Source organism: Myxocyprinus asiaticus, chromosome 38 (assembly GCF_019703515.2).
Source record: "Myxocyprinus asiaticus isolate MX2 ecotype Aquarium Trade chromosome 38, UBuf_Myxa_2, whole genome shotgun sequence".
NCBI classification, from domain to species: domain Eukaryota; kingdom Metazoa; phylum Chordata; class Actinopteri; order Cypriniformes; family Catostomidae; genus Myxocyprinus; species Myxocyprinus asiaticus.
In genome coordinates this window covers 26555804-26583677 of record NC_059381.1, presented here as the reverse complement: position 1 = coordinate 26583677, position 27874 = coordinate 26555804, and the positions used below count along the sequence as shown (strand labels likewise).

At 36.8% G+C, this 27874-nt stretch overlaps 2 protein-coding genes across 2 annotated transcripts; both read right to left on the bottom strand.

The window, feature by feature from the left end:
• Positions 1 to 204: 204 nt before the first annotated feature.
• Positions 205 to 23395, bottom strand: LOC127428747 (multidrug and toxin extrusion protein 1-like). Its single transcript, XM_051677332.1, has 17 exons — positions 23037 to 23395; positions 16463 to 16564; positions 16265 to 16333; positions 15915 to 16063; positions 15543 to 15585; positions 15261 to 15305; positions 7579 to 7676; positions 7375 to 7472; positions 5445 to 5558; positions 5267 to 5334; positions 4588 to 4696; positions 3898 to 3973; positions 2238 to 2307; positions 1594 to 1726; positions 669 to 763; positions 511 to 592; positions 205 to 437 (listed from the first exon to the last, which is right to left on the bottom strand). Exons 1-17 carry the CDS (start codon positions 23223 to 23225, stop codon positions 205 to 207), a joined length of 1773 nt encoding a protein of 590 aa, XP_051533292.1. The 5' UTR covers positions 23226 to 23395.
• A 1314-nt stretch (positions 23396 to 24709) lies between these two features.
• Positions 24710 to 26497, bottom strand: LOC127428763 (mediator of RNA polymerase II transcription subunit 31-like). The gene is made up of 4 exons (XM_051677364.1): positions 26352 to 26497; positions 25959 to 26033; positions 25597 to 25693; positions 24710 to 25408 (listed from the first exon to the last, which is right to left on the bottom strand). The coding sequence occupies exons 1-4, from the start codon at positions 26371 to 26373 to the stop codon at positions 25189 to 25191; spliced, it is 414 nt and encodes a 137-aa protein (XP_051533324.1). The 5' UTR covers positions 26374 to 26497; the 3' UTR covers positions 24710 to 25188.
• Between the last annotated feature and the right edge of the window lie 1377 nt (positions 26498 to 27874).

Below are 27874 nucleotides of genomic sequence, written 5' to 3'. Positions count from 1 at the left end.
GTAGTGGAAAGGGACTTTCTCTTGCTTGTTTTTATCCTCCCTAACCTTCGCAGTGTGGGAAATGACAACTCAATAATTTAAGGGAAAAACTTCTGCATCAAATATTGCTACATTTGTTTCAGTGGCCCAAAATTTAACCTGGGCAGTGGGCAGTTTTTTTTATTATTATTAGTTTTTATGCAGGAAAACCTGCATTTATTTAGCTTATCTGAGAAATGTAGTGAGCACCTCATTTAACACAATCCCTCCAGCTAGTATGAGCAGCATGATAAGAACTGCAAGCCCTCGACGGACAACCAGCTGTTTAGTGGTCAAGACGTCTCCAATGGTTACCCATGCAACAGCCTCAGTTATTCCTCCTTCTACTATACTTAGCCGCTCCAGGTCTGGGTTTGCATTTGCCTGGTCTTCTTCAACGTGCTGGGACTCCTGTGGTACTTCAGTAAAAGCAAAAACAAAAACAAAAAAGAGTTGTAATTGCTCAACATATGGAAATGTTTGTAATTAGACAGTCTGTACCTTCAGTGCAGCCCTTGTTTTCCATAGATTCACCTTTGTTCTCAGGAGCTTGTACACCTGCTCTGACCAAGGCCTGAAAATAAGGAGGCAAAGACTCGTTATTATCTACTGAATATCATTATGATGTGGATGAGGAAAAAATGTCCCACCTCTTGAGTTGCTTTCTTCCAATCCAGTTTGCAAATGAGGATGATGAAGAACAAAGACTGCATGAAGACACATACAAAAAACCCAATCCACAGACCTAGCAAGAGAGAGAAGATGATGTTAGATGTTTCACTTGAGTTTAATAGCTACAATACTGTATAGAACTGTAGATTAGTGTTCAGTTGTGTTGTAGCATCAGTAAAAGTAGTAAAGCTTTTAGTTTAATTCCATTAAATAATTAATTTGCATAGGTAGTAACGCTGCTATTTTCAAATCATGTAGTTGTTTACTAACAAAGTTATACACAGTTTTCCTGACCATCACTGAGTTGGTGCCATGATGATTCTGATTGCTGCTGGACTGTTTTCTGGTTTCCGGTCTCCGCAGGACGCAATGTAAAAACTACCAAATCAAGCGATCAAGACAAAGAACAACAACCATTTAAGTGTTAGCTGGAGTAAAAATTAGTTCAGGCTCAACTTGTGCAGAAGTATCAGCACTATAGAGCCATATGTTTGACTTATTTGGCTATTTTTCCGAATGAAAAAAAATATTTTATTTAAACTTCTGCCGATGCAAGTAAAAACATTGGTGACCGGAAAGCAAAAATAGGCTTCTGTCATGAATCGTGTATTTTATCTATGAATGCTCAAGATTAAGTGGCGAGGCGTTGCTAAGTGCTACATCATTACATTTTCCCAGAGTATATTCAAGCAATGAAGATGTGTCTGGTATTCTCTGTTTAGAATTATTTTCAATTCTTTATTTATTATTGGAAACAGTATGGAAAAGAGCAACCTGAACATTCTTCAAAATATCTCCTTCCTCTCCTCCTTGAGTTCCACAGATGAAAGAAAAACATACAGGCAACATACAGTCATAAAAATCACAGCTTGCTATTTAGCTTTAATGTAGTCATTTTCTTACCAATTATGCCCATATTGACAGCAAACATCAACGACACTCCAATTGGGAATCCCACAAAATAGTATCCCACAATGTTACAAAGAGCACCAATCAATTGCTTCCCAGCACCTCTGACAATGCCACCTGTAATAGCCTACAAACAAATCATATTTTGATGAATATCAAAAGAAAACTACAAGGAAATATCTAAATGAATTCAGAATATATAATGTCTAAAATATACAAGAAAGACAGAAAGCAACTGACACATAAACATTCTTTTCTTTTTTGCACATTTGCCATCATAGCATTTCATAAACATTGGAATATGTTGGAATTGGGGAAACAGTTGTTTTTTTCCATACAAGTAGTATTCATACGAAAGAGTTTTACAGTACATGGAGTACTTGAGTACTAGATTCCTTTCAAATGCAGGTATTTATAAGCAAGGGCTTATGAGTTTTACTTTTTTTAATCAGAAATATGTTGTCTCATGGCAACAGATAGCAGACCTAAAAATTTGTTAAAACAGGGAGTGAGAAATGATTAGCTGACACTCAAAGAATATACAAGTATAAAGACACAAAAGAAGATAGAAAGACAAGACTACAGATGTCTCTCTCTTTTTCAAATATGCAAAAAATAGGACAAATTTATGTGCTTACCGAAATGGCGTCAAATAGATGAACGAAGCCATACATGATCATGACCTCTGAAACTCTGAGCACAATTTCCCTGTGAGAGAAAGAGAATATATGAGCTTAATGGAATGATGGAGGTATTTTGTAGGTGCCTTTAAACATTAAGACATGCATTTACTGTACATGGCATTCATTTAAAATCCCTTTTGGTTTCCTGGGTTGTTTACTACTATAACTATTTAGTGTTGTAATTGCTCTCTGAGACCAGAGAATGCTTAAAAACACTGGCATTGTGATGGTCAGGGTTTTACATGACTCAAACAGATTAACATACATACTTTAAATTTCTAATTGAGACACAAGTTCTGCTATTTCATACTCATTTGTAGAACCTTTGACATGTCAGACTGATCTCACTGTGAATTTCGAAAACAGGTGGTTGACATTTCTGGAGCTAATGTCGGTCTGTGCTTACCGAAATTTGAAGCACTACCCCATGACACTCTGACATGTAGTGACGTGGATGCAGAATCCAGCAGCATGCAGCATTCAAACCAAATAGTTTTTAGATACAGATGCGATTGCAGACATTCACTATTCACAGTCATATATGATTAAATTAATCCATGACTGAAAGTGTCTAATAACAGGGTGGTTACTGAGATTAAGTGAGTAGTATTTAGCTTGTCATGTGATCATAACATGGCAGCCCCCATGAGGGGACCCTCTCCATGTAGAATAAAACAGCTTTTATGAGGTTACTGATATGACTGGAGTTCCAATCTCATGTGGGTGGTCACGATTTTATAGATATGTTTCAAAATTACTTTTAAGTTACTTTTAAAAAAGAACGTTATTAACCATTCTTTTATTCTGATCTAACCAGTTACCATTTGGAAAGGAGGCTGCGGAATGCCAGAACTGTAACGGAAAAATACTGTTTCTGCCCAGAAAGAACCGAAATTAAAAACATTTAGTTTTTAGTCCCTGGTATGTACATACCTAATGCTTATGCAGCGAGATGCTGATAACAGAGCAAGGCATAGTCAAGACACAACCGCCAAAGTCCTCCACCTCTGGGGGCTGTTCACTCCGAATATTTAAGTCTTTTTTTTTTATTATGTAAGCATGCGCAAGAAGGATGTCTTTCACCATGTCGCGTCTCGTGCAGTAACAATGCATTTTTTTAGATGCTGTGTCAATTTAATAGGAAATTCAACCTTTACAACACGTTTTGAGACAGCCGCATTCTGTCTTATTTGATGCACTGCATCTGTTTTAGCCCAGGAATGTAAGTCATCATCAACGCTTGCCACACATAGAAAATTCAAATGCTCATTTTAGCATTCTAATGTGCATTTTTATCTTAAATACCATGAATATTTGAATTTGTCAGCCCTACTGCCGGTGTGATCATGTTGGACATGTAGGTAAGGAACACTTTGTGGAATATTCAGTCATTTCATTAAAAAAAGCCTTCCTCTTGTCTTTTAAGCAAACATTTTAAAAGAATGCTCGGAATGCTCCACTGTTTAAATGTTTGCTATTATGAATCCTACATCACAAAAAATACTATTTAGTATTTAACAAGCATTCTCAACACCAATATGTTTAACGTGTTGATGCTATTTAGCACAACAACAAAAAAATCCTCTTTGAACTGGTGATCTTTGTAGCTACTTACTGTTCTGTGCTAAAGATGTAACCAATAATGCTGTTCGTACTTCCAATAATGGTTGCAATCACACAGGATACAAGTACTACAGAAATAAATAAATAAATAAATAAATAACAGAATATTAGCTTATGTCACCATTCCATTTTATTTTTTATTTTATTTCTTACAATGGAAGTGAATGGTAACTGAGGCTAACATAACAGCCTATTTGTGTTCCCATATAAATTTATATGGGTTAGGAACAACATGAGTGGGATTAAATGATGACAGAATTGTAATTTCTTAGTCAATTATCCCTTTTGAGTGAATAATCCCATGATTATATTAGATCTCTTTTTACATTTGCAAAAAACAGCAGCTGCATTAAGCTATCTGAGGTTATTTCACTCTCATGTAAACACTCTCCATTCCAGTGAAATCACAAAATAAAATACAGCCACCATTAATTATATAATTCTACTGACAAACAGATGCCATTTTTATTTATTTAAAAAAATGTCAGATGAACAAGATTGGAACCCACAACCTCTCACACTTAATTGAAGGTATCCTCTGAGCCACATCAGCTCATGCATTCTGTAGGTTGGTGCTTGGCAAGACTGAAATCCTAAAATCACCCCTGTCATCAGACATCCAAATACTCTGAGAAAGAATTGGGCATGTTCAGTTAAAGCTGTTCATGAAATGAGCACATACGTCCACAAACTAAAGACACTTTGGCAGACAGTTTGGCCTTTTCTGTGTTTCCAGCTCCAAGTGCATTTCCCACCCTCACATTGGCTGCCACTGCAAATCCCAAAGGAAACTGAGAAGTGAAGATCAAAAGCAACTTACTTAATGGAAAACAAACAAACAAAACACTGATCTTTTGTTTAAGTGTATCAATCTACTTTAATCAAAAGATTCCAAAAGTGAATTCAGGTAAATTGGGCCTCTTTTCGACAGTCGTCTTTATGTCAAAAAGTATTTCAATTTACCCAAATTCACCCTAAGTTATCATTATATACTGTAGCTTGTTACAGTTTGTTTTAACTACAGTTTCACACTTGAAATCAGGTTTGTGATTTGAGTTATTTTGGTCTTATTTGGTTTACATACTAATATATTGACCCTGTGGCCAGCAATCAGCTAATGCTGCTGAAATCAGTGTAAGTGTATAGGAAAGACTAGGCATTTGAACAATATTTTTATCAACCCTACATTTGCCTCTGATTTTCAGGGATAGATTTTAGGGCTAGGGATACTGTAGGGTTAGGACTATGTTTGTTTGACAGGAATTGTTGTTTCAGGACCAACAAAAGGTATTGATCCAGGAGCATGTCCAACTTGGCTAATTGTGTAAACTCGCATTTGGGAAAAACATTAGCAGTCTTACCATATACGTAATGCTGGCCAGCTGATAAACAACAGACTGGGCCCCCAGCTCAGCCTCACTGATGAGTCCTATGATGAAGTGGATAGATATAAAATACATACAAACTGGTCATATACATCAAATATTTTCATCACATGAATGTAAATTATTTAAATATATACACAAATTGTTTGCAAACCTGCCAGGAATCCACCAATCTCATATGTCCACCACTCCACACAAAGCATGAGCATGCTGGGAAGAGCCAAACGGATGAAGGCACCCCATTCCTGCAGACAGTCACGAGACCAACCTAATGGTGTGTGTGTGAGAGATTGACAAAAATAAGACATGTGATACAATTGCAGTTTGCATTAAAAAAACAAAAACCACACACACACACAAAACAAAACTAAACAAAACACAAGGACATTAGATAATAGTGGCAATGATATTCAACAAATTGATGAAGATTAAATAACAGAACATAATCCACCATAATAGTATTAATTTAGGGAAAGGCCCCATTCACATTTGAAACAGCAGTTTCAGAATTCAGGATTTCAAAACACTGAATTTCTACATAAGCAGTGTGTTAAGAAATGAACCTGATTTCACATCATCAGAAAAAGAGTCGCATAGTAAATTAATTCTGGTCAAATATTATGAGCTTTCACTGTGTACAAGGACATAAATCTGTTACATAAAGGCCTGAAAAAGTGTCCAAGATTTAACTAAGTAAAATTGAATAAAATATTAAGTAGATAGATAGTTACATTACATAGATATTTTGATGCTAATTTCCTCAAATGAATCGGATGTGAATATTTATTGTTATGAAGAAAACAGGTTCTTGAAAAGGGTTATGTGGGTAAATTTATGTGGGTAAAATTTAACAATTTAGTTTCTTTTCTTTTGGAACACGAAAAGGGAAGTCTTAAATCATCGTAAACAGTATAATCAAGACCTATTTTAAATTTTTTCCACATATTTAAATACATTTTCTGGCACATGTCTAGAAAATTTCTCATTACCACAGTGACACAGAAAATCTGAGAAGCTGAGTATTTTGAAAATTAATAAGGCTGTCGATTTAACACTTCAACGATTAATTATATAAAAAAATAACGCGTTAAAAAATGAACTCAATAAATCATGCCCTCGGACTATAACAAGGAAAACAATTACTAACCAAGTGTTTATTTCATAACAGAGCCCATCTGTCTGTCACGTAACTTTGGCCACATTTATATCCACATCACAGATTAAGGTAATTATCTTGGTTAAACCTTTATTCCAAAAAGAGGTTTATATGCTCCATACAGTGTATATCTGTTCAGAATATTCCTGTTCAGGGGGTTATGGATAAACTAAATCATACTTGTTCTTCTGCTATTCTCTTCTGGAAATACTGGAAAGGTTCACTCTTGTCATTTATTGCACAGCATTTAGCTAATTCTGCAAATGTAATTTAACTAAATAACTATCATTCATCATTCTTATGATTAATTTACACCCTCAATACTTTGGTAAAATATGTACACACACAATCAGCCTTGAGTGCATCATAAAACTTTCTGATAGACTTACTGGGCTTTAACCTGTTTGTATATTGATCGATGCAAATTTCTTTTCATTTTTGTAATGTATCCTCACTGCAATATGCGTGCTTGACATTTCACAATTGCTTGACACCTCATACCTCAAGAATAACGTTGTTATACATGCACAGTTATAAACAAAAACTCTGTTTCAGTGGATTTTAATGTCAGAAAAACGAGGAGAATCGGAAACGAGTGTTTAGACTTAGGTCAGATGTCCAGAAATCGGATACAGTGGCAAGAAAATGTATTTGAACCCTTTGGAATTACCTGCATTTATGTATAAATTTGTCTTAAAATCTAGTTTGATCTTCATCTAAGTTACAATAATGAACAAACACAATCTGTTTTGACTAATAACACTCAAATTATTGTATTGCTCTTGTACATCACTGTGCAAAGTGAAGCAGTGCTGGCTAAATAGCAAAAACAGTGCAAATACAGAAGACATTCAATGAGGACTTTACTTGACGAGAGAATAAGGGGAAACTAGTTCTGTGGACCTTTACTTGAACTAAAGAGACTCACCGTCCCAAGTGGCTTTATGCAGGCCCCTCCAGCGGATGTAGACATAGAGAAAAACAGCCAATGAATATTGAGAAATGGTGTTTGCAGCAGCAGATCCTCTGTGAAGACAGAACATGAAGATAAAGAACAAATGAGAGGTGAAAATACAACAACCCATGGTCTCTGAATATGAGATTAACAGAATCTACAGAAACAGCTTCTTACGCAACACCAAAATCAAGCAGATGAAGGAAGATGTAGTTTATTAAAGCGTTGAGGACATTCCCACCTGCTCCTGTGATGACCTGAGGCCAAATAATACCCTAAACAAACATACAAAGAAAAACAGACCCCCAACATTAATATATTATATTAATATAAATATCTAGGGATAATGTACAGTCAGAGGGTCATTATCACACAACAAACCCAGACAGAAGAGGTTAATTATGTTATAATGTAAGACAAAAAGAACTGGCACTAGAAATAGTAAAATTCCACTGCCGGTTTGGATTGGAATTATGTTGGTGTTAATTTAGCAAAAATGACCATCTGACTGCAATTAATAAATAAATGGACATGAAACACTGATTTGAGTAGAAATTATTGTATAAGCTTACTTGTAGAGATCGCAGAGTGAAACAAGAAGTAGGAAAGATGACTCGTAATACAGCTGTACAAACTGCAGTCCAAAAACCTGGAATTTGCATTTTCAAGACATGGGTTCCCTCTGTATTTTCATATGGGTTTTTATAATGGTAGTTTTATGAGTAAATTAAAATCTCTGTTAAACTTTACTTTAAGATACTTGGACATTTTGTTCTATAACATAAATTAAAAACAGGACCCATTTTAAGATTCCGAGGGGATGGGGGGGGGGGGGTAACCCCCCTAATAATCATAAAAAGCAAGCACAACCTCCCCATTATTTATACCATGATCAATGGAAACATGTAAATGCTTCTCGCAGCAACCCCCCAATGTTCAAGCCAAATCTATGCCCTTGACTAACGCTAAGCGCAGTGTTAAATCTAGGCGCAAGTGGGTTTGGCGAATTTACGCCAAATTACATAGCAAATGGGCTGGATCAAGTTAAATTTAATTAAGAGGTTCTTCTTCGGATATTCTATACCTATTATACAGTCCATTCCCTGTCAAATACCAGTGATATAAACAAAGACAGCACATTCATAAGAAGTTGGCAGTGTTAATGAACTGTATGCAGTGAATTAGAAGAATAGGAATATGGATTTACCTCTTTTGTGCATTAACTGTGTCCTTGCTGAATGTCAGGCATTTTTCTATGACAGTGACATGCTCCTTTTATACACATGGAAAATGTGGTTCTTATCATGAATTGTAGGCTCCGTTAAATTATAGAGAATGTAATTATTATTAACAATTTATTTTTACTGACACACAAATCATGGCTAGTATTAACAGTGATTGTTTCGGAACACACTTCACTTCACTTTAGTCAATTTTGAAAAATTTAATTCATTTATTGTAACTTGAAAAAACTAAACCAAAAATATTTCTAAATTAAAATTATATTTCAAACAAAACGAAAATAAATTTAACAAAAAAAAGTGGTCAAAAAATCATACCAAATCCAAACATTTTACTCTCTCTGACTTCTTCCACCAGACTTAATATTCAATCTACGACAACAGGTGGAAATATACCAATACAAATTAGATCATAAATACAATTGTAAATTTAAACAAAACAATAATAATTAAAAAATAAACCACGACCTAAAGATTGTTTAACACAAATGACATAAATAATTTGTTTTATAAATTGGCTACAACAGTGATTATCAGGGACTTAATTTGATGTGCCACTGTATTTTCAGAGTTTGGACATGAACTATATTACCAACTGCAGGTGGAATCTCCAAACTGCAAATGCAGGAACAGTGGCAGTTCTGGCTTACTTGGTACCCTTGGCGAGATCCGACGTGGCATCCCCCTTAATATCAACAACAACAACATGAGAAACAGATCAATATTTAAGTCCTTTTTATACTCTAAATCTCCACTTTCACACTTTTCAGTGTAAGTGGAGATTTAGAGTAAAAAGGGACTTAAATATTGATCTGTTTCTCACCCACATCTATCATGTCGCTTCTGAAGACAGATTTAAACACTGGAGTCTTATGGATTACTTTTATGCTGCATTTATGTGCTTTTTGGAGCTTCAAAGTTCTGGCCAACAGTCACTTGCATTTAATGGACCTACAGAGCTGAAATGTTCTTCTAAAAATATTCATTTATATTCTGCAAAAGAAAGAAAGAAACTAATATATATATATATATATATATATATATATATATCGTATATATCGTATATATTATACTGTTGATCATCATTATCTTATGTTTGTTCAGAATGTAAGAATACATTATGAAAATGTATAATCTTAACCATATAGAGCCTTTAAGGCTGAGTAGCCTGTCAGGAACAACTTGGGGCACCTTACCCCCATTGCAATCTTGCGAGCTCTCTGCGGAAGCAATGTGGCTAGATTTGGGGCACCTTTCTCACAGCGCAATCTTCTGGGCACGGGGTGGCACGATTTGGGGCACCTTTCTCCCATCACCATAGGATCCACTACTGTGCAGGAACTGAATTGACATTTTACGCTGAGATAAGACCTGCTTTTAAAACAACTTAGCACAATGACAAAATTCTTAGGAAAATAGCTAATTGTGCTTTGTGGCACTTCATTAACATACAATATAACTAGAGTTTGCGTGCATACACCCACAGATAGCGCAAACACTCCCACCCATGTCCACTTCCACATTTTGCAGGCATGAAAATTGTGCTTAGAATTAGTGCTCTCACAAAAATTGGATAAGACGTTGTGTATGGTCATAGCGTGTCAAACGTGAATTTTGAAACCACCATATTTTTTCAAAAAGTATGTTGCTAACAATTGCTAGATAAGAACTGCTATGGTTTACTGTTTTGTCAGGCACGTTTACTTGCTCATATGTTTGGTATGGAATTTGTAGTCCTTATCTAGCAACTTGTTAGCAAAAAAAAAAAAAAAAATTTAAACACGGTGGCTTCTAAGTTCACGTTTGAGGTATGACTATGTGTAATATATGATTTAGAACAAACGTCCAAGTATCTTCAAGTAATGTTTACCACAGAACTTATTTTTCTCATAAATTGAAAAACTCCATTATAAAAACCTTCTGGAAATTCCAGAGGGAATCCAGGGCGCATTAGATTTTCAGGTTCGCCTACAAACTGACGTCAAAGCTGAACAGTTGACCACTCAGAATCGAGTATTCCAGAGAGCTGTGCAATAGTCTACATACACCACCTGGCCAAAAAAAAAAAAGTCGCTGTTTGGATTTAAATGAGCAGATACTTAAAAGACTTTGATTGGATAATTATTGCAGTGATTATTATGTTTCAGCTGGCAACAATTCTTTTAACCCTGACTGATGCAGTGTGTAGCTTCTCATTTCTTAAACAACCATGTCAGAAGACATATCCCGTGGTCATGGGAAAGATGTTTCTGTGTTTCAGAAGGGTGAATTTTTGGCCTGCATCAAGCAAAGAAACAACTAAGGAGATAGCCATCTTATTCAAGATGGCGCCGAGTATGGCTTCTGCGTTGCGAGCTCCGACCCAATATTGCATTTTTTTGATTGTTTTGTCTACAGTTCTTATGTTTTTTGTCTTGGATGTTGTCTGCCTTATTGTCTACGATAGACAAACACTTTTGGACACTGGTTCTGCAATAGCATACCGAAAACCAGACTTTAAATAGCTCAATGCTGACCCGCTGTTTTCAAACATGACAGCGGAGCCCTTTGTCTGGGCAGCAAAAAGGAGAAGGAGAGCCGGCTTTCTTGTCAGACTAAGATGTTGTGCAAATCGACCCCCGCTACACAATATTCTACTGGCAAATGTTCAGTCTCTAGACAACAAGCTCTGTGAGCTGAGAGCGCGGATCTCTTTCCAACGAGAGACGAGGGACTGCTACATTATTTGCCTTACAGAAACTTGGATGTCTGCGGAGGTTCCAGACTCATCCATCGAAACTGTGGGGTTCTCCGTGCACTGAGCGGACAGAGTGAAAGACCTCTCAGGTAAAAGCAGAGGGGGTGGTGTATGTTTTATGATCAACAAATCCTGGTGAGATCAGAGGAACATACATTCTTTATCAAGACTTATCAAATCTTTCTGCTCTCCTGATCTGGAATTTCTCATGCTTCTGTGTCGGCCATTCTGGCTACCGAGGGAATTCACAGCGGTCATTATCACAGCTGTGTACATCCTGCCACAAGCTGACACAGACCAGGCACTCAAGGAACTGTATGAGAGTATAAGCAAGCACCCTCAGGCAGTGTTCATTGTGACCGGGGACTTTAACAAAGCCAACTTCAAGTCAATAGCACCAAAATACTACCACCACATCAGTTTCAACACAGAAGGGGACAGAGTTTTGGACCATTGCTACTTTCCCTTCCGGGAGGGCTACAAATCCCTCCCCTGCCCACCATTTGGCGAATCGGACCACTCTTCCGTTCTCCTTCTGCCCGCTTACAGGCAGAAACTGAAACAGGAAGCACCCGCCCTCAGAATGATCCAGTGCTGGTCGGACCAGTCAGATTCTATGCTACAAGACTGTTTTGATCACGCAGACTGGGAGATGTTCCGGTCCGCCTCTGATGATGACATTGAGATCTACGCTGATACTGTAACGTCTTTCATCAAGAAGTGCATAGATGAGGTAGTAACAACCGAAACAATACAGATCTACCCTAACCAAAAACCGTGGATTAATAGCGATGTTCATGTGGCACTTAATGCGCGGACCTCCGCTTTTAATTCCGGGAACGCAGAGGAGCATAAACAAGCCAGTTATGCCCTCTGCAAAAACTATCAGAGCAGCCAAATGCCAGTACAGGGACAAGATTGAAGGACAGTTCAACACCACCGACTCTAGAAGCATGTGGCAGGGAATTAATATCATCACGGACTTCAAAGGGAATAAAAACTCCGCCGTGAACACCGCTGCCTCTCTCCCAGATGAGCTTAATACTTTTTATGCTCGTTTCGAGGGAAATAACACCGCCCTCGCAGAGAGAGCTCTCATGGCCGAAGCTACAGAGGTTAGTTCACTCTCCGTCTCTATAGCAGATGTAACCCGATCCTTCTGACGGGTGAATATCCGTAAAGCCGCAGGTCCAGATGGCATTGCAGGCCGCGTCATCAGAGCGTGTGCGAACCAACTGACTGGTGGTTTTACAGACATTTTCAACCTTTCCCTCTCCTTGTCTGTGGTCCCCACATGCTTTAAAATGTCCACCATTGTGCCTGTACCAAAGCAATCCAAAATCACTTGCTCTGACCCCCATCATCAGCAAATGCTTTGAGAGACTAATCAGAGATTACACCTGCTCTGTGCTGCCTGCCTCACTGGACTCACTGCAGTTTGCATAGCGCAACAACCGCTCCACTGATGATGCCATTGCATCTACACTACACACTGCTCTTTCCCACCTGGAAAAAAGGAACACATATGTGAGAATGCTGTTGTAGACTACAGCTCAGCATTCAACACCATAATGCCCTCCAAGCTTGATGTGAAACTCCGGGCTCTGGGCTTAAACAGCTCGCTGTGCAGCTGGATCCTGGACTTCCTGTCAGGCAGATGCCAGGTGGTTAGAATGGGCAGCAACATCTCCTCATCACTGACCCTCAAAACTGGAGTCCCGCAGGGCTGTGTTCTCAGCCCACACCTGTATTCACTGTACACACATGACTGTGTGGCAACACATAGCTCCAATGCCATCATTAAGTTTGCTGATGATACGACAGTGGTAGGTCTGATCACTGACAATGACGAAACAGCCTACAGAGAGGAGGTGCACACTCTGACATGCTGGTGTCAGGAGCACAACCTCTCCCTCTATGTCAGCAAGACCAAGGAGCTTGTGGTGAACTTTAGGAAAAAAGACAGAGAACACAACCCCATCACCATCAATGGAGCACCGGTGGAGAGAGTCAGCAGCTTCAAGTTCATTGGTGTCCACATCACTGAGGAACTCACATGGTCTGTCCACACTGAGGCTGTTGTGAAGAAGGCCCACCAGCACCTCTTCTTCCTGAGACGTCTGAGGAAGTTTGGAATGAACCACCACATCCTCACACGGTTATACACCAGCACTGTAGAGAGCATCCTGCCTGGCTGCATCACCGCCTGGTACGGCAACAACACCGCCCTCAACAGCAAAGCCCTGCAAAGGGTGGTGCGAACTGCCAGACACATCATCGGAGGTGAGCTTCCCTCTCTCCAGGACATCTATACCAGGCGGTGTGTGAAAAAAGACTTCAGCCACCCAAGCCATGGGCTGCACTCACTGCTACCATCAGGCAGGCATTATCGCAGCATCAGGACACACACCAGCCAACTTCATGACAGCTTCTTCCTCCAAGCAATCAGACTTTTGAACTCTTGATCTCTCACGATCAATATACATCAGCACTGCACTTTATTAATCTCACACTGGACTGTCATAAATTATATTCTCTCTTAACAACACACTGGGAACTGATTATCAACCGACAGCCTGAATGTCAATACAGTACAATACAACCTACTGTATATTTTATATATACTATTTTTACTGTATACTGTGTATTCTATATTGTGTGTATGTGTATACTATATTGTGTGTATTGTATACTGTACATTGTATATTATTATTTGTATATTGTATTGTGAGTAATTATGTGTATATTAGATATGTAAATTGTGTTGTGTAAATCTGATGCTTATTGTTAATTGGTATATGTCTCATCACTGTCAAGACTGCTATGTTGCTCGGAACTGCACCCAAGACTTTCACCCTCTGTTGCACTTGTGTATATGGTTAAGTGAAAATAAAGTGATTCGATTTGATTTGATAGTTGAAATCACTGGAATTGGGTTAAGAACTGTCCAACGCATTATTAAAACCTGGAAGGATAGTGGTGAACCATCAGCTTCGCGGAAATGTCACTAAAATGTCACATTGTAACAAATCGACAGTAGAAATCACGCCTATGTTTAATAGTGAAAGTAAGAGCATTTCCACATGCAAAATGCGAAGAGAACTTACAGGATTGGAACTAAACAGATGTGTGGCCACAAGAAAGCCACTTGTTAATGAGACTAATTGGAAAAAATTACTTCAATTTGCTAGGGAGCATAAAGATTGGACTGTGGAACAATGGAAAAAGGTCATGTGGTCTGATGGGTCCAGATTTACCCTATTCCAATGTGATGGGCGCGTCAGGGTAAGAAGGGAAGCGCATGAAGCGATGCACCCTTCATGCATAGTGCCCACTGTACAAGCCTCTGGAGGCAGTGTTATGATCTGGGGTTGCTTCAATCGGTCAGGTCTAGGTTCAGCAATGTTATGCGGCAATAAAATGAAGTCAGTTGTCTACCTATATAGGTATCCCATCAATGGATTTTTTTTCTTCCCTGATGGCACAGGCATATTCCAGGACAACAATGCCAAGATTCATCTGGCTCAAATTGTGATAGAGTGGTTCAGGGAGCATGAGGAATAATTTTCGCACATGAATTGGCCACCACAGTATTCTGACCTTAACCCCATTGAAAGTCTTTGGGATGTGCTGGAGAAGACTTTACGGAGTTGTATGACCCTCCCGTCATCAATACAATATCTCGGCCAAAAATGAATGCAAATCTGGATGGAAATAAATGTTGTGACCTTGCATAAGGTTGTCGAAACAATGCCACGACCAATGCGTGCTGTAATCAAAGCTAAAGGCGGTCCAACAAAATATTAGAGTAGGCAGTGTACTAACAAACAACTTCAAGCAGATAAGAAATGGAGAAACACCACAAGCAATGGAGCCTTTACCTGATTTTGAAGAAACTTTCCTTGAATCTGATACATAAAGGCAGCCTGGTGACAATAATAAAAGATATTTAAAACATAATTGATATTTAAAAACTAATAATATTTCCAAGAACATAACCATACTGCCAACAAAAACAGATTCAAATTGTCAATAAAAGGTGAACATTAGACGGAAGTAGTTAGATTGTTTTTAAGTTATTTGCAGATGCATCAGTCAGCGTGTTTTGAAAAGCTGGTGTGAACGATGGTGTGGGGGAAAAAAGGTTTGATGTGTTCACTCACAGGTAGTGCAGGCATGAATATTTTTACATAGAGTTGTGTAAGACTGTTGGGAGAGAGAGAGAGAGAATTACACACAGAAAAATGCATTTCAGTGACATATACAGTAAGTCTTTGTGATTATCACAGGTCCAAATTCCATTATGTTTAAACCAATGAATACTGAACATATCACAAATCATATTCAACACTGATTTGATACTTCCAATAAACATTCTGCATTAACCTCTGGCATACTGTAGGTAGCACTGATTTACTGAATTCACATTATAGTATGGTGACAGCTGTTGTTTTATCAGTATACATTCAGGTTTTGTTCTAAATAAAGAAATTATTAACTGTCACATTTAGTAACTCATAATGAATTTGCCCAACCTGGCCACACTGGGGCTCTGTCTGACAGCCAGTAGGATGGGCTCTGTGTTAATGAGGAGTGCCCAGCAGGGGAAACAGGCCAACAGGAGGATGAGAATCCCTCTCTGCAGTATCACACCCACCCGCTTCAGATTATTACTCCCAAACGTCTGCAAGAGGAGAGAATTCAATTAAAATCACACCTTATAGTGCAGACAAAAGCTTAACCCTGAACACAAATTACACTACTGTAACTCACATTCACAGAAAATGGTGATGAGGACTGGGGCAACAGTATCTCTGGGAACAGCAAAATGATGTGGACACACAGTATACATATAAAAATAGCCATTAAACATGCTTTACCCTACCTGGGAGATGAGTGTATCACATGCAGATGCCAATCCAGAGCCAATGGAGAGGCCAGTCATGTTAATAATCTGTGAGGAAATTGAGATATTTACAAATGTAATTACTCTTTTAAAGAATACTTAAGGATACCTACTATAGAGAATGTTTCTGTGTTTTATAACTACAGCTTACACTAAAACACGAAACTGAAAACTTACTGCAGTAGCCAGAGCTACTCCGGCCAGTTCAGTTTTCCCTAAGTGTCCACAGAACACAGTGCTGACGAAACTGATCAGAAAGATCATCAGCTGAGATATAAACTGAATAAAGAGGAGAAACATTCATCAGTATCATGTAACAGCAAAGAGACTGTTAAGTGTTTAATAAAACTTTATACAATGCTTTCAAAAATGTGTCATTGCAACAACAGTGACTTAAGTGGAATTTCTCTCTAGCCTTCATTTGAACATTGCCACATTAAGTTTACTTAAAGATACAATGAATTAATTAGTTCAATAATTGAATTAGAAAGATTGTTATAGGTTACTTAAAGGGACACTTCACCCAAAAATGTAAATTCTGTCATTATTTACTCACCCTGTTCCAAACCTGTGCAACTTTTTCTTCCATGGAACACAAAAGGAGATGTTCGGCAGGATATTAGGGACTGAGGCTAATAAGGCTTTGTCACCATTCACTTACACTGGCATCTTTTCGGCATAATTTGAAAGTGAATGGTAACTGAGGATACCTGTTTCTAACATTCTGCCTAACATCTCCTTGGGATGGTAACTTAATAACCCAGGGGACTAACTGTCTAACCAGTTAGTAACTCATTATTTAGTTAAGTAGTTAGTAACTATTTTGTTTGCTACACACCCAATGAGGCAGAATATTAAGGAGTGACAGCCTAACTAACTAACTAACTAACTAGTCATTAAACTAGTCAGTTAACTAGTTCGTAACATGTTATTTAATTAACTAGTAATTTGGTTGGTTACCCACCAGTGCCGGCTGGTCAATAGGGGGCGATGGGGCACCGCCCCCTTCAAGTTATCCAGAGAAGAAGGCTACTTAAACATGTTAAACATAAGTAAGTTATATATTACAAAATAATTATGAAATAAAATGTTGTCGCACTATGTGCCTGGTAGTCGTGTGTTAGCATTTATTTTGAAAACAATTATAAAAAAATGTATTTGGTTCATTTCTGTGTGAATACATAGGCAATGTATGTGAGTACAAATGAGTGTGTATGTAGGTCCTTAAACTTTTGGCAAGCAGGTGACCTGAGGTTGCTCTCTAATTGGTTGCTTCAGATTTTCCCACGGGGCGCAGGACACTCACACATTTGTTGGTAGGGTATCAGTATTGTTTTAATTTTTTTGGCCAATGCGATTGGACGATTCACTTTCCCCGCTCAGCAGCTCATTAGTTGAAATTATTAGTTGACTGATTGTTGGTTGAGATTGTTAGTTGACTGATTGTTAGTTGAGAGATTGTTAGTTAACTGATTGTTAGTTGAGACTGTTAGATTGTTAGTTGACTGATTGTTAGTTGAGATTATTAGTTGACTGATTGTTAGTTTAGAGATTGTTAGTTGACTGATTGTTATTTGAGATTGTTAAGTTGTTAGTTGACTGATTGTTAGGTTGTTAGTTGACTGATTGTAAATTGAGATTGTTAGATTGTTAGTTGACTGATAGTTAGTTGAGATTATTAGTTGACTGATTGTTAGTTTAGAGATTATTAGTTGACTGATTGTTAGTTGAGATTGTTAGATTGTTAGTTGAGATTGTTAGTTGACTGATTGTTATTTGAGATTATTAGCTGACTGATTGTTAGTTGAGATTGTTATTTGACTGTTAGTTGAGACTGTTAGATTGTTAGCTGACTGATTGTTAGTTGAGATTATTAGTTGACTGATTGTAAATTGAGATTGTTAGATTGTTAGTTGACTGATTGTTAGTTGAGATTATTAGTTGACTGATTGTTAGTTTAGAGATTATTGGTTGACTGATTGTTAGTTGAGATTGTTAGGTTGTTAGTTGACTGATTGTTAGGTTATTAGTTGACTGATTGTTAGTTGAGATTGTTAGTTGACCGATTGTTATTTGAGATTATTAGCTGACTGATTGTTAGTTGACTAATTGTTAGTTGACTGATTGTTAGTTGAGATTGTTAGTTGACTGATTGTTAGTTGACTGATTGTTAGTTGAGATTGTTAGGTTATTAGTTGACTGATTGTTAGTTGAGATTGTTAGTTGAGATTGATAGATTGTTAGTTGAGGTTGTTAGTTGACTGATTCTTATTTGAGATTGTTAGTTGAGATTGATAGATTGTTAGTTGAGGTTGTTAGTTGACTGATTCTTATTTGAGATTGTTAGCTGACTGATTGTTAGTTGAGATTGTTAGTTGACTGATTGTAAATTGAGATTGTTAGATTGTTATTTGAGATTGTTAGATTGTTAGCTGACTGATTGTTAGATGAGATTGTTAGATTGTTAGTTGACTGATTGTGAGTTGACTGATTGTTAGGTGAGATTGTTAGTTGACTGATTGTTAGTTGTGATTGTGAGTTGACTGATTGTTAGTTGAGATTGTTAGGTTGATAGTTGACTGATTGTTAGTTGAGATTGTTGGTTGAGACTGTTAGGTTGTTAGTTGAGGTTGTTAGTTGACTGATTGTTAGTTGAGGTTGTTAGTTGACTGATTGTTAGTTGAGGTTGTTAGTTGACTGATTGTTATTTGAGATTGTTAGCTGACTGATTGTTAGCTGAGATTGTTAGTTGACTGATTGTTAGATTTTTAGCTGAGATTGTTAGTTGACTGCTTGTTAGCTGAGACTGTTAGTTGACTTATTGTTAGTTGAGATCGTTAGATTGTTAGTTGAGGTTGTTAGCTGACTGATTGTTAGTTGAGATTGTTAGTTGACTGATTGTTATTTGAGATTGTTAGCTGACTGATTGTTAGATGAGATTGTTAGTTGACTGATTGTTAGATTTTTAGCTGAGATTGTTAGTTGACTGCTTGTTAGCTGAGACTGTTAGTTGACTTATTGTTAGTTGAGATCGTTAGATTGTTAGTTGAGGTTGTTAGCTGACTGATTGTTAGTTGAGATTGTTAGTTGACTGATTGTTAGTTGAGATTTTTAGATTGTTATTTGTGATTATTAGTTGACTGATTGTTAGTTGAGATTGTTAGTTGATTGCTTGTTAGTTGAGACTGTTAGTTGACTGATTGTTAGTTGACTGATTGTTAGTTGAGATTGTTAGTTGAGACTGTTAGTTGACTGATTGTTAGTTGACTGATTGTTAGTTGACTGATTGTTAGATTGTTAGTTGAGATTGTTAGTTGATTGCTTGTTAGTTGAGACTGTTAGTTGACTGATTGTTAGTTGACTGATTGTTAGTTGAGATCGTTAGATTGTTAGTTGAGGCTGTTAGTTGACTGATTGTTAGTTGAGATTGTTAGTTGACTGATTGTTAGTTGAGATTGTTAGTTGAGATTGTTAGTTGACTGATTGTTAGTTGAGATTGTTAGTTGACTGATTGTTAGTTGAGATCGTTAGATTGTTAGTTGAGGTTGTTAGCTGACTGATTGTTAGTTGAGGTTGTTAGCTGACTGATTGTTAGTTGAGATTTTTAGATTGTTATTTGTGATTATTAGTTGACTGATTGTTAGTTGAGATTGTTAGATTGTTAGTTGAGATTGTTAGTTGATTGCTTGTTAGTTGAGACTGTTAGTTGACTGATTGTTAGTTGACTGATTGTTAGTTGAGATCGTTAGATTGTTAGTTGAGGTTGTTAGTTGACTGATTGTTATTTGAGATGTTTAGCTGACTGATTGTTAGTTGAGATTGTTAGTTGACTGATTGTTAGTTGAGAGATTGTTAGTTGACTGATTGTTAGTTGAGATTGCTAGTTGACTGATTGTTAGTTGAGATCGTTAGATTGTTAGTTGAGGTTGTTAGCTGACTGATTGTTAGTTGAGGTTGTTAGCTGACTGATTGTTAGTTGAGATTGTTAGTTGACTGATTGTTAGTTGAGATTTTTAGATTGTTATTTGTGATTATTAGTTGACTGATTGTTAGTTGAGAGATTGTTAGTTGAGATTGTTAGTTGAGACTGTTAGTTGACTGATTGTTAGTTGACTGATTGTTAGTTGAGATCGTTAGATTGTTAGTTGAGGTTGTTAGTTGACTGTTATTTGAGATGTTTAGCTGACTGATTGTTAGTTGACTGATTGTTAGTTGAGAGATTGTTAGTTGACTGATTGTTAGTTGAGATTGTTAGTTGACTGATTGTTAGTTGAGATTGCTAGTTGACTGATTGTTAGTTGAGATCGTTAGATTGTTAGTTGAGGTTGTTAGCTGACTGATTGTTAGTTGAGGTTGTTAGCTGACTGATTGTTAGTTGAGATTGTTAGTTGACTGATTGTAAGTTGAGATTGTTAGTTGACTGATTGTTAGTTGAGAAATTGTTAGTTGACTGATTGTTAGTTGAGATTGTTAGTTAACTGATTGTTAGTTGAGATTGTTAGTTGGCTGATTGTTAGTTGAGATCATTAAAGCCGCTGAAGTTGAACCTTCCAAATGAAAGAAAATTCAGTTTTATCTTTACAAAAAAAAAAAAAACTTTCACAAGGTGTTCACCTGAAGAAAAAAAAGGATAAAGGAGCTTGGACTGGATCAGCCCGATTTACAAATTCAGCAGTCGTCAAGTGATCGAGGACGAGCTTACACCCGAGCTTTCTCCAGCACCTGTTATGTCAAATGGAGTTGGCTAGCTGGATGCCGTGTAAGTATTTTAAAATCATCAAAGACATATATGTGAGGAGAAATTTACAAATGCCCATAGAAGGTAAAATAGGACAATGCAGTTTAACTGGAGGTATTTTCATCAGAAATAAAAACCTCATTTGTTTTTTCCCACAGTTTATTGTCTTTTTGATGTAGCATTGTTAGATTTATCTGTTCTTCAGCAAGGAATTTTTATTATTCTGGTTGCACTGTACTTTATAGGTGTGCAGATGGGGAATAAAAATATTTTCTAAAATGTGTATAAGCTTGTCCCAAAAAACATGTAACACATGTTGTACATGCTGTAACACAGTTTGTCTTGAAGATGGCAGCAATGGCTCTGTAAATACCCTCAGAGTTGGCTAATTATTGAAATTTCTTCCTACTCTCTTTATGACTTCATAAACTGTAACAGTGGCAGTAAAAATCATTTCAGTTGTTCCATATTTTGAAAGAATATTTGTTGGTTGGTAATTTTAAATGTTGCAGATGAAATTGACATTTTGTCATCACTACATAATTTGTATGTTATTATCCTTCTCTCTGTAGGTCTGTGATACCATACTGGGACACACCAAGCAATGGTTCTCTTTCACAAACCACCTTGTTAGTGCCACACTGTTTCATTGGGACAGGTTTGAACAGTACAAGATGGCATTTCCTAAAGATGCACTGAGCAACACCTTGAAGGCCTATCCAGTGCTCAGTGGAAGTAAGCTGAAGACAGAGCTTAGTCTCATCTACAGCAAGGAAGAGTTCAGAGCTTGTTGTGGTGCTGTGGACCTACTCCAGCTGTTTATGGAGAACAATCTTGAAGAAGTTTTTTCAGAGACTGTCACTGTCCTAAAGATCCTTATCACCACACCCATGACCACAGCGGATGCTGAGAGGTGCTTCTCAACCTTGAAAAGAATTAAGACTTTTCTGAGAAACAACATGACCCAGGACAGGCTGAATGCATTGGCCTTGCTCTCAATGGAAAAGAGACTGGTGACTGAGATGACTGACTTTAACCAGAAAGCCATTGAAATATTTGTAGGCCAGTAGGAGGGCAAAATTTATGTTCAAGTAGTGCTACTGGCCAGTGCTTAGGCAACATTACAGTGTGTTTTGTTTTTTGGTTTGTATTGTTTGTTATAACAGGTCATTAAAATGTATATAATTAATATATTAATAGACATTAAAATGATTTAGCAAAAATTAAGGTTTTGGTATTAAAAATTCTTAAATTTGATGCACTGCGCTGACAGTGTTTTCCTTTGAGTTTTCAAAATATATGTTCCAACTGATAATTTGATTTACATTTAATTCAGTTCTTTAAATGTAATTTTCTAAGGTTTCATATACTGTTGGTGGTTTTAAATGAGTAAAATATTGCTTTCAGTCGGTTTGGTGGTGTTGGAAAGAATTTTCCATTTTTATTTATTTATTTATTTTTTCAGTTCATTAAACTAGTTAGTTAACTAGTTATTTAGTTAGTAACTATTTGGTTAGTTACGCACTCAATGAGATGACAGGCAGAAAATTAAGGACCGAACAAATAACTAACAGTTAAATGTATTAAACTGTTAACTGGTTAGCTATTTAGTAACTATTTGGTTAGTTACACACGAGACGATAGACAGAATATTAGGGACTTACAGCCTAACTAACTAACTAGTCATTAAACTAGTTCGTTAACTAGATAGTAACTCGTTATTTTGTTAACTAGTTAGTAACGGTTTGTTTAGTTACCCACTCAATTAGATGATAGGCAGAATATTAAGGACCGACCAATGAACTAATAGTTAAATGTATTAAATTGTTAACTGGTTAGTTAACTAGTTAGTAACTAGTTAATTGGTAACTAGGTAACACTTAACTAAATAAAACTAATTTCAATGTCAATACAATGCTGAAATAAAAATCAGTAAATCTACTTGTTTTAGATACATAAATCTTAGACATTGTGCAATACTTTTGACAATAACAATTGAATATTCACTCTTACCACTGGTCCAGCCAGTTTTAGCAGTTTTACAATTTCTTCTTTATAATTCACAGGTAACAACAACCTTCTGAGTTTTATTCGACATCCTCCACAAACAAACTGTGAACTCGATGTTGATGGAGAATTGTCACATTTCTCCTGTTTTGAGCCTCCTCTGTTTTGAGTTACTGTGTTGTTAACACTTTCCATTTTCTGAAGTCAGTCCTGTATTCCCAGTGATTTCTCAGCAACTTTTAATTAAAGAACTCCATTTGCATTCCAGATATTACCCCAAAGATCCACGGCAGGGAGATATTTCTGTAGATTTTAAGGACTTAAAAACTTAAAAAAACGTTGTGGCAGTGTGTAGTTTAGCTCTGTCTGCTGTACTCCACAAGGTTATAAACAGAAGTCACTGCATAGTCAGATCAAATTTCATTAAAGGAACACATGCAACATTGTTTTATTGGATTACATCCAATAAACACTGAAAGATTACTGGTTTTTAGCTCTTGAGAAAATGTCAAATTTACTTATTTATATAAAATATATTAAGTATCATTAATTTTGATCATAAAATGAACATGGTCAGGCATAAAGTGGTGGGAACTTAGGAAAATGAGAGATTGAGTATGTGCAAAATAAAGAGATTATGCTGAGCCAAGACATGTTTATGATTAATCTATGATTCTGCTAAAATTTTCACTGCATTTTTAAAGTTATATTATAATTAAAGATTAAATATTGAAAGAATAGGTCTATATGCCTGTAATTTTATTATGATTATAGTGTATACTAGTTTATATGGCAAAATGTTCATAATGAAATAAATATACTGTATTTAGGGACTATTATATATTTTATGTTTCTATAAATGTATTATTATAAGTTAGTTAAGTAAAACTACTCTTGCAGTACAGTCTGTACATATACTTGCTGCCACCATATTAAGAATAGATATACATTTACCAAGCTTATAATTGTTAGGACATATATTGCTGATATTCATTTGAATTTTATATTGATGCATTGAGGTTAAATGCATGACAACTCACACATTTGACACCACCCACATTTTATATCATATTACAATGCAAAATTTATAATCAATGATTTATTGGCTACACCGTATTCAGCTTAATACGATGAGTGGGAGGCTAAGGTACTAAATCACATATCTCACATGAGATGTATTCATAATTTCTGTGCATGAATTTTCACAGTAACCACCTGAGGGATTAGTTTCCCACTTTTCAAGTTAGTAAAAGTTTGTCCATTCACATCCATTTCCATTCTCAAAATGAAAATTAACTTTTTGTTGCAACAGTCCTGTGAATATTTCTAAATTTTCATACCAATAAAATCTAAAAGCCTGAGGAGTATATTAGTCCAACAGAGGGCCTGTTGTATTTAGGGTTTGGATAGCCTACATATGGCAGTTATATTTGTTCTTGGCAGTCAGATACTTTCTTACAAAAAGAATGTGTGTATACAGTTTTGTATTTGTGACAATAATATACAGACCATCATGCCAAAGAATATTTTGAATTATTTGAATTTAACTCTTGAACTCTAAAAACCCATAAAATCATTTTAGTTGAACATTTTTTTAATTATTTGGAGGCTTTCAAATACTGAAATCTAACATTTGCAACATCATTTATGTCAAGATTAAGTGATGCAGTATAAACTGATTATTACCTTTAAGAGTCTTTATTAATTCCAAAACACACACATGAACTTGAATAAAATATTATTCATAAGGTTAAACATGTAACAGGACGTGGAGATACATGTAATTAAGAAACAATAAAATTTTGATCTATATGAAGAATTTAAATATATTACTGCATTGCGATAATTTGCCAGTGTGTCTGATAACAATTGCTGAAATATAATATAACCAATGTATCTCCAAAAGGCAAAATCAACTATTTTCAGGAGAAAGTAAGGTATACTGCTCCAAAACAATCTAATCACTTTCCTCTTACCTTCTTTTGAACCTCTTTTACCTTTCTCGCCAATGGTTCATAAACAGACCTAACATTATGGGCCTACAGAGAGCAGTCTGATAGTCCTAGTCCAAAACTTTAAAAGTCCACTTGAAAATGGACCATTTACAAAAATGCCTCTGTAAAATAGAGTAAATCCCAGCAGGAGTATGTTGACTGCCTCATTTGGAGGTGGCGTTGCCGTGGGATGGAGCCTGTGGCTGCTGTTGCTGCTGCTGCTGCTCCGCGAGAGCCTGCTGTAGCCGTGTGCGCTTTCGTGAGTAATGCTGCCAGTGCAGGATCTGCTGTTCATCTATGAACTTGGCACATTGTGCATTTACCAGCTCTTTCCGGAAGTGCTCATACTGCAACAGCTCTAACATGTGCAGACAATGAGGGTATCTAAGAAAGAAAGATTAAGATTGAGGCTGCATGAGACTAGCCAATATTACAATTACAAAAACTACTTGATTGAGTCTCTATAACCTAATATTTTAAAATGTAAACTTTACTCTTGGACAGCTGAGATCTAGTAAAGTAAAATAGAATTATATGAGCATTCATTATTCCTTAAAAAAATGATTCCTTACTTCAGGAATTTAGCATATTCTGGTTCTTTCCAGTAAAGTAGATATTTAAGGTAATTCACAAAAGGCTTCTCTCTCAGGTAACCTCTTTGAGCCAGAACTACAGGAAGAAAAAGAGGACATTTTAAGAAAGATTTAAAAGAATAACACATATGAAACAGTCACATATACAAACCAATCAACAAATTCTACATATACAATCAAAATAAACTTTATTGATACAACACTGCTAGAGGTAAAATAATGTCTCAAAAACACATCAGATTTAAGAACTAAATTAAATATATGTATTGTTTCATCTTTGTGGCAGTAATCCAGACTGTGAAACATTAAAATAGACAAAATAATGTAAATGTATTGCTTACAGTTCAGGTAGTTTGGGTTAGCGAGGCACTGAACAAACTCCAGCTCCAACTGGAAACGGTTTCTTGCTTGCTCCTCTGTGAATGCATGAGTTTTATTTATAATCAATATTTGAATATAAACAGAAAGAGAGAAGGAAATGTATCACACTGATGTAGCACGCTAGTTTTGACAACGCGATTAAGAGCGATTCCACTTCTGAACTTAAATTCTCATGAGGTCATTTGTATTTAATACAATAAAAAAAGTATAGTATTTCAATAAGTAATATATATTCACCTAAACTGAGTCAATTTACCGAAACAACCGTCTGTTCTTGTGTTTGCAAATCCGCTGGCTAATATTACTGAACTATCTCTTCATATTCAATAAACACATGCACATCAATTACAAACCTGTTTCCATAACGCCAGTCATGACAGACGACTCGGGATAAAACGTTGAAATATGTCGAAAATGTTCAGTATTTAGGCAAATGAATGGAGATTAGGAAAACGACACTTCTGGTATTGTTTGGGGAAATTATGGTGACGCAATATTTGCCAGAAAACCGCCGTTAGTGTCGTAAAAGTGTTTACGACATTATCACCTCCTGTCGTTGTAGTTTCTTACTGTATTGTAGTTTTCTTGACTGACTGAAAATGTACTTAAATGCTTTCAAAGTAATGTATAAAGCTAATGTTTGTGGTGAGTGTTGTCTTTATGATTGTTCTTAATACATGAGATTTTGAATCAAAGTCAAAATTCTCTTTGTATATTTGAATAATATGATATTAAAGAAGCAATATGTAACATTGATATCAAGCGTTTAAAATGGGTACTGCAGTCCAAATTCAAATTGGAGAGCCCCCTCCTCCCCAGACTCGAAGCTCACGCGGGTTGCCAGGTTGAGAAAACGCAACAGGAACGAGCAAACTGACAATGGTAAGCAACGAGCCTTACACTGTAAGCTGATCAGTTAATGTATACGTTTGCAATGGTTTTATTGTTTGCAAATTATAAACCAGCTCATGTAGATTTGTTATAACTCTGTCAATGTTAGCTAGATGTATTGCTGGCTTCCATGGCTGCTGAGTTTGCCCGTTTCAATTCTGGCAACCCAGGGTGTCGAAATACTATTGGGAAATGGGCAGTGGGCGGGATCACACGGGCCAAATTAAACTCAAACAGAAATTCCGGTGTTGTATCGAATTGTGTTGCCCGTCGGAATCTGTGTTCCCCTAGCCCCGTTAGGGTATGGGGTTATGGTTATGGTTATGGTTAGTGTTAGGGTAGGGAAGAGTTAGGCTTAGGTTTGTGCATGGAGGAACGCATTCTGACAGCGGAGAATGTTACCGTCAGATACTGTTCCCCCCTGTGAGTCCGTATGGCTGGGCCAATCAGCCGAGGAGAGGGATAAGGCCAAGCCGGATGCGGTAGCTGCGTGTGGATCTCTCTCTCTCTCTCTCCTGAACTGCCACATCCGGCTTGGCCTTATCCCTCTCCTCGGCTGATTAGCCTCACGTCCCGGCCTGCCCTCCTCCTAGTCACACCCCCATGGGTGTCACCCCCTGTCACAGATCCTGACAGGGAAACAGAGTTTACACAACACATGTCCAGAACATACATTTCAAAGTAGAATATACTGGCTGTAGCATTGTTTTCGGAGAAGCCAGCATTCAACTTAGCATGTTTCCTAAATCTCTGATAACATATTATGATAATTTTATGCTTTAGTACAGTAAATATATTACATATTGCACCTTTAAAAGTGTACTGCACTCAGTAATTTTGGGAATTTGTCCTCTTGGACTTGACACGGACATCTAGCGGTGTGGATTCAGCATCAGCTACTGAAATTAAGCAAGTAGTATTCAGCTGGTCATGTGATCCTAACATGGCAGCCCCCATGAGGGGACCCTCTCCATGTAGAATAAAA